The sequence below is a fragment of the Pelodiscus sinensis genome, chromosome 15 (genome assembly GCF_049634645.1).
Source record: "Pelodiscus sinensis isolate JC-2024 chromosome 15, ASM4963464v1, whole genome shotgun sequence".
Taxonomy (NCBI): Eukaryota; Metazoa; Chordata; order Testudines; family Trionychidae; genus Pelodiscus; species Pelodiscus sinensis.
In genome coordinates, this window is record NC_134725.1 from 5521920 (window position 1) to 5535099 (window position 13180).

At 61.9% G+C, this 13180-nt stretch overlaps 1 protein-coding gene across 3 annotated transcripts in view; it reads right to left on the reverse strand.

Moving 5' to 3' along the window:
* GAS2L1 (growth arrest specific 2 like 1) overlaps positions 1–13180 on the reverse strand; it is a 48629-nt gene that overhangs the window by 27678 nt on the left and 7771 nt on the right. Inside the window, exon 2 of one of the 3 annotated variants that reach the window (XM_075897919.1) lies at positions 1274–1800. In XM_075897919.1, coding sequence (XP_075754034.1) covers positions 1274–1328 — 55 coding nt within the window. In that variant the 5' untranslated portion in view covers positions 1329–1800. Of the gene's footprint in view, positions 1–334; positions 486–960; positions 1117–1273; positions 1801–13180 lie in introns of those variants that run through there. The other 2 variants (XM_075897921.1, XM_075897920.1) reach the window with 2 other exon arrangements.

A 13180-nucleotide genomic window follows, 5' to 3' on the forward strand; every position in this document is an offset into this window, starting at 1 on the left:
GAGACGACCCACCTGAGAGAAAGGCAGGGGGCCCCTTCCCCCCACGCGCCGGTGGGGCCGCAGATCGCATTGTGCCTCAGTTTCCCCCGCTGTAACCTGGGCCGCAGAGCCACACCCACGTGCACGTCGGGGGCTGGCTTCAGCAGTGCCCAGAAACCCCGAACCCGCCGGTGCCCGGCGGCCCGCGACCGGCCGCGGAGTTTTCCTCTCCCGCCCCGCCCCCAAGGCCGGGCTGCGCCCAGGCCCCACCACGGGCTCCCTGCTAGCGGGGGGCCGCCCGGCCACGGGGAGCCCGGCAGGGGCCGGCCCCGCTGCCAAGTCACTGGCCGCTCACCTGAGTCGCCGGCCCCGCGCCGCCCCGCAGCAGCTGCTCCTCGCCGGCCGGCCGGGCGCTCGGCTCCCCGGCTCCGCCCCGCCCGGGCTGCGGAAACTCCCCGCGGGGCCGCGTTAAAGCCGCAGCGCAGCCGGGCGGGGCGAGCGGCCGGCGCCCCGGGGAGCGGCTCCGTGGGCAGGGCCCTCTGTTCAGCGGGCGGCAGCCGCGGTGCGCTGGCCGGAAGGTCCCTGCCTCAGTTTCCCTGCCGGCCCAGCGCCGCTCAGCGGGGCCAGGGACGGCGGTTCCCCGGGCTGGGAGGACTCACCGGGCCCTGCGGCTCCCTGGGTGCCCAGGGGCAGACTGGGCGGCTGGCAGCCCAGCCTGCGGCCCCGCTGGGGTAGGGGGCCCTGGCTCTGCTGCTTGGGGCATGCGGCCTGGTGGGGCAGGGGAGCTTGGGGCCAGGGTCATGCTGCCTGGCCCAGGCCTATGGGTCCTGGGGGGGGGGGAGCACACTGTCCCCCTCTAGCCCAGGGCTCCTCTGGAGTGAGGGCAGGTCTGGGACTCTGCTACCCAGCCAGGACCCTCTTCCCCTCTGGGGTGGCGCCGGGCCCTCCTCGGGGACAGAGGGCTGGGTCTGCTCCACTCACCCCCGGTCACTCTGCAGTATAACTGTGCTCTGTGCTCTCTGCCCCCGTGGTCCTTTCAGAGCACAGCCGTCCCTGCTCTCAGCCCCCTCCCTTGCCTTGTTATGGACAGCAGCCCCATTCCAGGCATTTCCCATTGTCCTGGCACAGCCAAACCCTGAGTTTGCTTTACGGTCCAAAAAGAGGAAGCTGCCTGTCCAATCTGGTGGTTCTAGCTCTTACCACTAGCGGAGGAGTTCTTGAACAGGCTCAGACAGACAGCCGCACAAACTACAATGTACAGAGAGATTGGCACAATCGATTCTGCCTGTCATACCTGCCTGGCACGAGGACTTGAACCCGGCAGGGCTGTGCAGATCCCAAACTGGCATTGTCCACTTGAAAGGAAACCCAGACTAAACAGTTCCATGGAATCTCGGTCCCAGGCGTGTCCCTGGGTTCACGGAAAGCTAAGTCAGGCGTTGGTTTGCGCTGGGAGCCTGCCACGAGGCCGGGTCCTCAGTAATGGGCCCCTACGGGAAGGAGCCAGTTCTTTGCGCAGGTTTTCTTTGGACACGGAGGAGCTGTGTCTTTAAGACATTACATGATCTAACTCTTCCTGCCTGGGAGGCAGCCAGTTCGGCCGGTATTTGTCAGCCACTGAATCATGACTTCATTGTCCAGTTCAAATATTTAAAGCACTGGCAGCGGCACAGAGAAATCCACAGCAGTTTGCCAGCAGAAGGAGAGAAGCAGGTTCCCGAAGAGGCTGTAGCCAATGTCGCTGGAGGCTCTTGGAGAAACGTGGTCTCATGGGGATGCCAGAGTCAGGTGCACCAGGGCCAGAACTGTTCGTAGTCATAGCTGTGGCATTTAAGTTCAAACAGGGGAATTACTCAAAAATGAGGAGGTTAGTTACACAGAAATTAAAAGGCAGTGACGAGAGCCAAATCCCTGCAAACTTTTTAAAGACACAATAATAGAGGCCTAACTTAAATGTATACCCCAAATTAAAAAACATAGCAAGAGACCTAAAAAAGAGTCACTATGGCTTAACCACCATGTAAAAGAAGCAGTGAGGGTCAAAAAGGCATCTTTCAAGAAGTGGAAGTCCAATCCCAGTGAGATAAATAGAAAGGAACAGAAACACTGTCAAATCAAGTGTCAAAATGTAATAAGAAAAGCAAAAAAGATTTTGAGGAACAGCTAGCCAAAAACTAAAAAAAATAGCAAAATGTTTAAGTCCATTAGAAGCAGGAAGCCTGCTAAAAAAACAGTGGGTCCTCTAGAAAATCAAGATACAAAAGGAGCAATCAAGGATGATAAAGCCATTGAGGAGAAGCTAAATGATTTCTTTGCATCAGTCTTCACAGCTGACAGTGCCGGACCAAGCCATAGCTGTGCCTCGAGCAGCAGGCGCACGGAGCATGCGCAGCTCGGCCCCAGGTGCGCGGAGGATGCACGGCCCCGGGCACGCAGCGCATGCGCAGCCCGGCCCCAGGTGTGCGGTGCATGTGCGGCCCCGCCCCTGGGTGCACGGCGCCCCTTCACACTTCAATCAGGCGCCCCCCATAGGTTGGTGCCCCGGGCAGCGGTGCAGCTAGCCCCCCCCTTAATCCTGACAGCTGAGGATGTTGGGGAGATTCCCAAACCTGCACCGTCCTTTGTGGGTGATGAATCTGAGGAACTGTCCCGGATTGAAGTGTCATTAGAGGAGGTTTTGGAACAAATAGAAAAATTTAACATGAACAAATCACCGGGTCCGGACGGCATTCATCCAAGGGTTCTAAAAGAACTCAAATGGGAAATTGCAGAACTGTTAACTGTGGTTTGTAGCCTTTAAATCGGCTTCCGTACCTACTGTCTGGAAGGTAGTTAACGTGATCACACCAATATTTAAAAAGGGCTCTAGAGGTGATCCTGGCAATGACAGACCAGTAAGTCTAACATTGGTACCGGGCAAATTAGCTGAAACTATAGTAAAGAATACAATTGTCAGGCACATGGATGAACATAATTTGTTTGGCAAAAGTCAACATGGTTTCTGTAAAGGGAAATCCTGTCTTACTAATCTATTAGAGTTCTTTGAAGAGGTTAACCAACATGCGGACAAGGGGGATCCAGTAGATATAGTATACTTGGATTTTCAGAAAGCCTTTGACAAGGTCCCTCACAAAAGGCTCTTGTGTAAATTACATTGTCATGGGATAAGAGGGAAGGTCCTTTCTTGGATTGAGAACTGGGTAAAAGACAGGAAACAAAGGGGAGGAATAAATGTCAGACCCTTGGGGGACCCCACTAGTTATCTCTCATCACTCAGAAAACTGACCATTGATTCCTACCCTTTGCTTCCTGTCTTTTAACCAGTTACCAGTCCATGAAAGGACCTTCCCTCTTATCCCATGGCAACTTACTTAAGGGCCTTTGGTGAGGGACCTTGTCAAAGGCTTTCTGGAAATCTAAGTACACTACATCCACCAGACCCCCTTGTCCATATGTTTGTTGATCCCCTCAAAGAACCTAGCAGATTATTAAGGCATGATTTTCCTTTACAGAAACCATGTTGCCTTTCCCCCAACAAATTATGTTCATCCATGTGCCTGACAATTTTATTCTTTACTATAGTTTCCACTAATTTGCCCAGTACTGACGTTTGACTTCTCGATCTGTAATTGCCAGGATCACCTCTAGAGCCCTTTTTATGTATTGGTGTTACATTAGCTATCTTCCAGTCATTAGGTACAGAAACCGATTTAAAGGATAGGCTACAAACCATAGTTAATAATTCTGCAATTTCCCATTTGAGTTCTTTCAGAACTCTTGGGTGTGTGCTATCTGGTCCCGGTGACTTGTCACTGCTAAGTTTATCAGTTTGTTCCAAATCCTCCCCTCATGACACCTCAGTTTGGGACAATTCCTCAGATTTGTCACCTAAAAAGAATAGCTCAGGTTTGGGAATCTCCCCAATATCCTCAGCCATGAAGACTGAAGCAAAGAATTCATTTAGCTTCTCTGCAATGACTTTATCATCTTTGAGGGCTCCTTTAGCATCTAGATCACCCAGGGGCCCACTGCTTGTTTACCCAGCTTCCTGCTCCTGATGTACTTAAAACACATTTTGCTATTACTTTTTGATTGCACTTAGCAATCCTGTACTGGGGCAAAGGTGACACCTAGTGGACACTCGCGGCAATGCACTTAGCAATCCTGTACTGGGGCAACAGCGACACCCGGTGGCCGCTCCCAGTGATGCATGTAGCAATTCTCTAATGGAGGAATTTAAAAAACAAGGAATAGTCCTGCAGCACCTTAAAGACTAACCGAACATGTAGCTGGGAACATGTGACCCGCAGTGGCCACTCACTGCAATGCATGCACAGCTCTGTAAGGGAGAGAGTGACCCTCGGTGGCGCCTTGCTGAAACGCATGCAACATTATCCAAGGCACCGGGTGACACTCGGGCATGTCTACACTGGGAAGTTAGTAATAAAACTAACCTCAAGATGATTCTCACCAACCACCACAGGACATACCACACTAATACCAACCCTGGTACCTTCCCTTGCAACAAACCCCGTCGCCAGCTTTATCCACATATTCACTCTACTGATATCATTATTGGACCTAACCAAGTGAGTTACAAGATCAAGAACACATATTCCTGCGCATCCAGAAATATAATCTATGCTATCGTGTGCCGAAAGTGTCCGTCTGCTATGTACATTGGACAAACATCTCAGACACTTCGCCAAAGGATCAATGCCCACAAAACAGATATCAGACAGGAGCACAAAGAGAAAACAGTTTCTTGCCATTTCAACGACTTAATTATCTGCATCCTGCTTCAGAAGCCTTTTAAATCTGCACTTGAAATGGAATCCTCTGAACTGTCATTCATGCTAAAATTCGACACTCTACGTGGGGGTCTCAACAAAGACTTTAGCTATCTTACCCATTACAAAGATAGCTTCCCCAATTATCACCTCTAATATCATTAGCTCACAGACATTTACCTCCCCCCTCCCCACATCCTCCTTATGTTCTGAAATTTGATTTGTCCTTTTCATATGTGTTCATTTTTTTAATTGTATCCTTTGGTATATATGGTTGTGACTACTTTCTTCCACTATTTGATCTGAGGAAGTGGGTCTGGCCCACGAAAGCTCATCATCTAATAAACCATCTTGTTAGTCTTTAAAGTGCTACATTGTCCTGTATTTTGTCTCAGCTACACCAGACTAACACGGCTACATTTCTATCACTAACAACTCCCCACATCGTTATTTTGAACCAGCACGTCCACACTACCAGTTCCCATCGAAATAGCACAGAATTGGACCAAATAGCATGTTCATGCTGACTAGAGCCTGAATCGCATTCAAGCCCCCTGGAAGTGCTCTGGGAGGCATCAGGAGAGCAGTAGCTGTCCTGCAGCTGCTTGCTGAGGCTAGCTAAGACTGGAGCTTCAAGGGGCTCCTCTCTACCACTGCATCTCACACGCCTCTTCTCCATTGCCTACCCCCTGCGTGCTCTGGTTGCCCCTGGGGACGCCCAAGGAGCTGGAGTTGCCGCAAAGCAGTGCCAGGCTCTTGGGCCTCCTGCTGCACCTCACAGCGGAGTTCATGCGGACTGCCCACAAGGTGCTGTAGCAGGACGGTGACCAGCTCAGCCTGGGAGACCTCTTCACCATTCTCCTCCAGACTCCCTGCAACGCTGCTTCCAGGAACCCTATGATTCTATAGGTGGTCAGGGCCATCAATGCCATCCTGCTGCAGAGGGTCATCACGCTGGGCAACATGGACCCCTCATCACTGGCTTTGCTGCCATGGGCTTCCCCAGCTGCAGGGGGGAGAGCATTGACAGCATGCACATCCCCATCCTGGCCCCCGCCCACCAGGCCTCTTACTAATCAATAGGAAGGGGATTTTCCCCCAGTGCTGCAGCCCCCATGGTCGGGGAAGGCACACAATGCTCGTGTCTTCTGGAACTCCACAGGATGTGCACCAGCACTTTTTTCCCCAACGGCACCGTCAGCGTCAGGGACATGGACATGCCCACGTGCCTGCTGGGGGACACAGCCTACCCTTTGCTCCCCTGTACATTGGCAACCTGGACCCCACCAAAGAACACTTCCACACCAGGCTCAGCAGGATTGACTGACCTTAGCGGGATTCTCTCTACCATGACTAATGTCTTCGTTCATCACTAATAGGGGATAATCAATCATGGCGTCAGCCTACCACACCTCTTCACGTGAGAGATAAATCAGCACGCGGCACCTTTGCCATGCTGATGCCTCAGTGCCTTGATTTCCCTCCACCCAGCCACAGCATCCTCAGGTGAAACCTGCTCTCAGACGTGCCCCCTGCACCCACATGCACTAGCAGCAACATGGCCAGCTTGGAAGGGTCAGCACGAAGGGCTGAGGGGGGGCTATCAAGCTCTGGTCAGCGCTAAGGGCTGATGGGGGGGCTATCGTGCTCTGGTCAGCGCTAAGGGCTGAGGGGGGGCTCTGGCCATTGCTGAGGACTGACGGGGGGCCTGTCGCACTCTAGTCAGTGCTAAGGGCCGAGGGGGGGCCTGTCGCACTCTAGTCAGTGCTAAGGGCCGAGGGGGGGCCTGTCGCTCTCTAGTCAGCGCTAAGGGCCGAGGGGGGGCCTGTCGCTCTCTGGTCAGCGCTAAGGGCCGAGGGGGGGCCTGTCGCTCTCTGGTCAGCGCTAAGGCCGAGGGGGGGCCTGTCGCACTCTAGTCAGTGCTAAGGGCCGAGGGGGGGCCTGTCGCTCTCTGGTCAGCGCTAAGGCCGAGGGGGGGCCTGTCGCTCTCTGGTCAGCGCTAAGGGCCGAGGGGGGGCCTGTCGCTCTCTGGTCAGCGCTAAGGGCCGAGGGGGGGCCTGTCGCTCTCTGGTCAGCGCTAAGGGCCGAGGGGGGGCCTGTCGCTCTCTGGTCAGCACTAAGGCCGAGGGGGGGGCCTGTAGCTCTCTGGTCAGCGCTAAGGGCCGAGGGGGGGCCTGTCGCTCTCTGGTCAGCGCTAAGGCCAAGGAGGGGCCTGTCGCTCTCTGGTCATTGCTGAGGACTGATGGGGGGCCTGTCGCACTCTAGTCAGTGCTAAGGGCCGAGGGGGGGCCTGTCGCTCTCTGGTCAGCGCTAAGGGCCGAGGGGGGGCCTGTCGCTCTCTGGTCAGCGCTAAGGGCCGAGGGGGGGCTCTGGTCATTGCTGAGGACTGATGGGGGGCCTGTCGCTCTCTGGTCAGCGCTAAGGGCCAAGGGGGGGCCTGTCGCACTCTAGTCAGTGCTAAGGGCCGAGGGGGGGCCTGTCGCTCTCTGGTCAGCGCTAAGGGCCGAGGGGGGGCCTGTCACGCTCTGGTCAGCGCTAAGGGCCGAGGGGGGGCTCTGGTCATTGCTGAGGACTGATGGGGGGGCCTGTCGCTCTCTGGTCAGCGCTAAGGGCCAAGGGGGGGCCTGTCGCACTCTAGTCAGTGCTAAGGGCCGAGGGGGGGCCTGTCGCTCTCTGGTCAGCGCTAAGGGCCGAGGGGGGGCCTGTCACGCTCTGGTCAGCACTAAGGCCAAGGGGGGGCTCTGGTCATTGCTGAGGACTGATGGGGGCCTGTCGCTCTCTGGTCAGCACTAAGGCCGAGGGGGGGCCTGTCGCGCTCTGGTCAGTGCTAAGGCCGAGGGGGCCTGTCATGCTCTGGTCAGCGCTAAGGCCGAGGGGGGGCTTTGGTCATTGCTGAGGACTGATGGGGGCCTGTCATGCTCTGGTCAGCGCTAGGGGCTGAGGGGGAGCTATGATGGTCTGGTCAGCACTAAGGCCGAGGGGGGGCTCTGGTCATTGCTGACGACTGATGGGGGGCCTGTCGCGCTCTGGTCAGCGCTAAGGCCGAGGGGGCCTGTCGCGCTCTGGTCAGCGCTAAGGCCGAGGGGGGGGGCCTGTCACGCTCTGGTCAGCGCTAAGGGCCGAGGGGGGGCCTGTCGCTCTCTGGTCAGCGCTAAGGCCGAGGGGGGGCCTGTCGCTCTCTGGTCAGCGCTAAGGGCCGAGGGGGGGCCTGTCGCTCTCTGGTCAGCGCTAAGGCCGAGGGGGGGCCTGTCGCTCTCTGGTCAGCGCTAAGGGCCGAGGGGGGGCCTGTCGCTCTCTGGTCAGCGCTAAGGGCCGAGGGGGGGCCTGTCGCTCTCTGGTCAGCGCTAAGGCCGAGGGGGGGGGCCTGTCGCTCTCTGGTCAGCGCTAAGGGCCGAGGGGGGGCCTGTCGCTCTCTGGTCAGCGCTAAGGCCGAGGGGGGGGGCCTGTCACGCTCTGGTCAGCGCTAAGGCCGGGGGGAGGGCCTGTCGCTCTCTGGTCAGCGCTAAGGGCCGAGGGGGGGCCTGTCGCTCTCTGGTCAGCGCTAAGGCCGAGGGGGCCTGTCGCGCTCTGGTCAGCGCTAAGGCCGAGGGGGGGGGCCTGTCACGCTCTGGTCAGCGCTAAGGCCGGGGCGGGGGCCTGTCACGCTCTGGTCAGCGCTAAGGGCCGAGGGGGGGCCTGTCACACTCTGGTCAGCGCTAAGGGCCGAGGGGGGGCCTGTCGCGCTCTGGTCAGCGCTAAGGGCCGAGGGGGGGCCTGTCGCTCTCTGGTCAGCGCTAAGGGCCGAGGGGGGGCCTGTCGCTCTCTGGTCAGCGCTAAGGGCGAGGGGGGGCCTGTCGCTCTTTGGTCAGCGCTAAGGCCGAGGGGGGGCCTGTCGCTCTCTGGTCAGCGCTAAGGGCCGAGGGGGGGCCTGTCGCTCTCTGGTCAGCGCTAAGGGCCGAGGGGGGGCCTGTCGCTCTCTGGTCAGTGCTAAGGGCCGAGGGGGGGCCTGTCGCTCTCTGGTCAGCGCTAAGGGCCGAAGGGGGGGGCCTGTCGCTCTCTGGTCAGCGCTAAGGCCGAGGGGGCCTGTCGCGCTCTGGTCAGCGCTAAGGCCGAGGGGGGGGGCCTGTCACGCTCTGGTCAGCGCTAAGGCCGAGGGGGGGGGGCCTGTCACGCTCTGGTCAGCGCTAAGGCCGGGGGGGGGGGCCTGTCACGCTCTGGTCAGTGCTAAGGGCCGAGGGGGGGCCTGTCACACTCTGGTCAGCGCTAAGGGCCGAGGGGGGGCCTGTCGCACTCTGGTCAGCGCTAAGGGCCGAGGGGGGGCCTGTCGCTCTCTGGTCAGTGCTAAGGGCCGAGGGGGGGCCTGTCGCTCTCTGGTCAGTGCTAAGGGCCGAGGGGGGGCCTGTCGCTCTCTGGTCAGCGCTAAGGCCGAGGGGGGGCCTGTCACGCTCTGGTCAGCACGAAGGCTGAGGGGGGGCTCTGGTCATTGCTGAGGACTGATGGGGGCCTGTCGCGCTCTGGTCAGCACTAAGGGCCGAGGGGGGGCCTGTCGCTCTCTGGTCAGCGCTAAGGCCGAGGGGGGGGCCTGTCGCTCTCTGGTCAGCGCTAAGGGCCGAGGGGGGGCCTGTCGCTCTCTGGTCAGCGCTAACGGCCGAGGGGGGGCCTGTCGCTCTCTGGTCAGCGCTAAGGGCCGAGGGGGGGCCTGTCGCTCTCTGGTCAGCGCGAAGGCCGAGGGGCCTGTCGCTCTCTGGTCAGCGCTAAGGGCCGAGGGGGGGCCTGTCGCTCTCTGGTCAGCGCTAAGGGCCGAGGGGGGGCCTGTCGCTCTCTGGTCAGCGCTAAGGGCCGAGGGGGGGCCTGTCGCTCTCTGGTCAGCGCTAAGGGCCGAGGGGGGGCCTGTCGCTCTCTGGTCAGCGCTAAGGGCCGAGGGGGGGCCTGTCGCTCTCTGGTCAGCGCTAAGGGCCGAGGGGGCCTGTCGCTCTCTGGTCAGCGCTAAGGCCGAGGGGGGGCCTGTCCCGCTCTGGTCAGCGCTAAGGCCAAGGGGGCCTGTTGCTCTCTGGTCAGTGCTAAGGGCCGAGGGGGGGGCCTGTCGCTCTCTGGTCAGCACTAAGGCCGAGGGGGGGCCTGTCGCGCTCTGGTCAGCCCTAAGGGCCGAGGGGGGGCCTGTCGCTCTCTGGTCAGCGCTAAGGGCCGAGGGGGGGCCTGTCGCTCTCTGGTCAGCACTAAGGCCGAGGGGGGGCCTGTCGCTCTCTGGTCAGCGCTAAGGGCCGAGGGGGGGCCTGTCGCTCTCTGGTCAGCGCTAAGGGCCGAGGGGGGGCCTGTCGCTCTCTGGTCAGCGCTAAGGGCCGAGGGGGGGCCTGTCGCTCTCTGGTCAGCGCTAAGGGCCGAGGGGGGGGCCTGTCGCTCTCTGGTCAGCGCTAAGGCCGAGGGGGGGCCTGTCGCTCTCTGGTCAGCGCTAAGGCCGAGGGGGGGCCTGTCGCTCTCTGGTCAGCGCTAAGGGCCGGGGGGGGCCTGTCGCTCTCTGGTCAGCGCTAAGGGCCGAGGGGGGGGCCTGTCGCTCTCTGGTCAGCGCTAAGGGCCGAGGGGGGGGCCTGTCGCTCTCTGGTCAGCGCTAAGGGCCGAGGGGGGGGCCTGTCGCTCTCTGGTCAGCGCTAAGGCCGAGGGGGGGCCTGTCGCTCTCTGGTCAGCGCTAAGGCCGAGGGGCGGCCTGTCGCTCTCTGGTCAGCGCTAAGGCCGAGGGGGGGCCTGTCGCTCTCTGGTCAGCGCTAAGGCCGAGGGGGGGCCTGTCGCTCTCTGGTCAGCGCTAAGGGCCGAGGGGGGGCCTGTCGCTCTCTGGTCAGCGCTAAGGGCCGGGGGGGGGCCTGTCGCTCTCTGGTCAGCGCTAAGGGCCGAGGGGGGCCTGTCGCTCTCTGGTCAGCGCTAAGGGCCGAGGGGGGGCCTGTCGCTCTCTGGTCAGCGCTAAGGGCCGAGGGGGGGCCTGTCGCTCTCTGGTCAGCGCTAAGGCCGAGGGGGGGCCTGTCGCTCTCTGGTCAGCGCTAAGGGCCGAGGGGGGGCCTGTCGCTCTCTGGTCAGCGCTAAGGGCCGAGGGGGGGGGCCTGTCGCTCTCTGGTCAGCGCTAAGGGCCGAGGGGGGGGGCCTGTCGCTCTCTGGTCAGCGCTAAGGCCGAGGGGGGGCCTGTCGCTCTCTGGTCAGCCCTAAGGGCCGAGGGGGGGCCTGTCGCTCTCTGGTCAGCGCTAAGGGCCGAGGGGGGGCCTGTCGCTCTCTGGTCAGCGCTAAGGGCCGAGGGGGGGCCTGTCGCTCTCTGGTCAGCGCTAAGGGCCGAGGGGGGGCCTGTCGTTCTCTGGTCAGCGCTAAGGGCCGAGGGGGGGCCTGTCGCTCTCTGGTCAGCGCTAAGGGCCGAGGGGGGGCCTGTCGCTCTCTGGTCAGCGCTAAGGGCCGAGGGGGGGCCTGTCGCTCTCTGGTCAGCGCTAAGGCCGAGGGGGGGCCTGTCGCTCTCTGGTCAGCGCTAAGGGCCGAGGGGGGGCCTGTCGCTCTCTGGTCAGCGCTAAGGGCCGAGGGGGGGCCTGTCGCTCTCTGGTCAGCGCTAAGGCCGAGGGGGGGCCTGTCGCTCTCTGGTCAGCGCTAAGGCCGAGGGGGGGCCTGTCGCTCTCTGGTCAGCGCTAAGGGCCGAGGGGGGGCCTGTCGCTCTCTGGTCAGCGCTAAGGGCCGAGGGGGGGCCTGTCGCTCTCTGGTCAGCGCTAAGGGCCGAGGGGGGGCCTGTCGCTCTCTGGTCAGCGCTAAGGGCCGAGGGGGGGCCTGTCGCTCTCTGGTCAGCGCTAAGGCCGAGGGGGGGCCTGTCGCTCTCTGGTCAGTGCTAAGGGCCGAGGGGGGGCCTGTCGCTCTCTGGTCAGCGCTAAGGGCCGAGGGGGGGCCTGTCGCTCTCTGGTCAGTGCTAAGGGCCGAGGGGGGGCCTGTCGCTCTCTGGTCAGCGCTAAGGCCGAGGGGGGGCCTGTCGCTCTCTGGTCAGCGCTAAGGCCGAGGGGGGGCCTGTCGCTCTCTGGTCAGCGCTAAGGGCCGAGGGGGGGCCTGTCGCTCTCTGGTCAGCGCTAAGGGCCGAGGGGGGGCCTGTCGCTCTCTGGTCAGCGCTAAGGGCCGAGGGGGGGCCTGTCGCGCTCTGGTCAGCGCTAAGGGCCGAGGGGGGGCCTGTCGCTCTCTGGTCAGCGCTAAGGGCCGAGGGGGGGCCTGTCGCTCTCTGGTCAGCGCTAAGGGCCGAGGGGGGGCCTGTCGCTCTCTGGTCAGCGCTAAGGGCCGAGGGGGCCTGTCGCTCTCTGGTCAGCGCTAAGGGCCGAGGGGGGGCCTGTCGCTCTCTGGTCAGCGCTAAGGGCCGAGGGGGGGCCTGTCGCTCTCTGGTCAGCGCTAAGGGCCGAGGGGGGGCCTGTCGCTCTCTGGTCAGCGCTAAGGCCGAGGGGGGCCTGTCGCTCTCTGGTCAGCGCTAAGGGCCGAGGGGGCCTGTCGCTCTCTGGTCAGCGCTAAGGCCGAGGGGGGGGGCCTGTCACGCTCTGGTCAGCGCTAAGGCCGAGGGGGGGCCTGTCGCTCTCTGGTCAGCGCTAAGGGCCGAGGGGGGGGCCTGTCGCTCTCTGGTCAGCGCTAAGGGCCGAGGGGGGGCCTGTCGCTCTCTGGTCAGTGCTAAGGGCCGAGGGGGGGCCTGTCGCTCTCTGGTCAGCGCTAAGGGCCGAGGGGGGGCCTGTCGCTCTCTGGTCAGCGCTAAGGCCGAGGGGGGGCCTGTCGCTCTCTGGTCAGCGCTAAGGCCGAGGGGGGGCCTGTCGCTCTCTGGTCAGCGCTAAGGGCCGAGGGGGGGCCTGTCGCTCTCTGGTCAGCGCTAAGGCCGAGGGGGGGCCTGTCGCTCTCTGGTCAGCGCTAAGGGCCGAGGGGGGGCCTGTCGCTCTCTGGTCAGCGCTAAGGGCCGAGGGGGGGCCTGTCGCTCTCTGGTCAGCGCTAAGGGCCGAGGGGGGGCCTGTCGCTCTCTGGTCAGCGCTAAGGGCCGAGGGGGGGCCTGTCGCTCTCTGGTCAGCGCTAAGGCCGAGGGGGGGCCTGTCGCTCTCTGGTCAGCGCTAAGGGCCGAGGGGGGGTCTGTCGCTCTCTGGTCAGCGCTAAGGGCCGAGGGGGGGCCTGTCGCTCTCTGGTCAGCGCTAAGGGCCGAGGGGGGGCCTGTCGCTCTCTGGTCAGCGCTAAGGGCCGAGGGGGGGCCTGTCGCTCTCTGGTCAGCGCTAAGGCCGAGGGGGCCTGTCACACTCTGGTCAGCGCTAAGGGCCGAGGGGGGGCCTGTCGCTCTCTAGTCAGCGCTAAGGCCGAGGGGGGGCCTGTCGCGCTCTGGTCAGCGCTAAGGGCCGAGGGGGGGCCTGTCGCTCTCTGGTCAGCGCTAAGGGCCGAGGGGGGGCCTGTCGCTCTCTGGTCAGCGC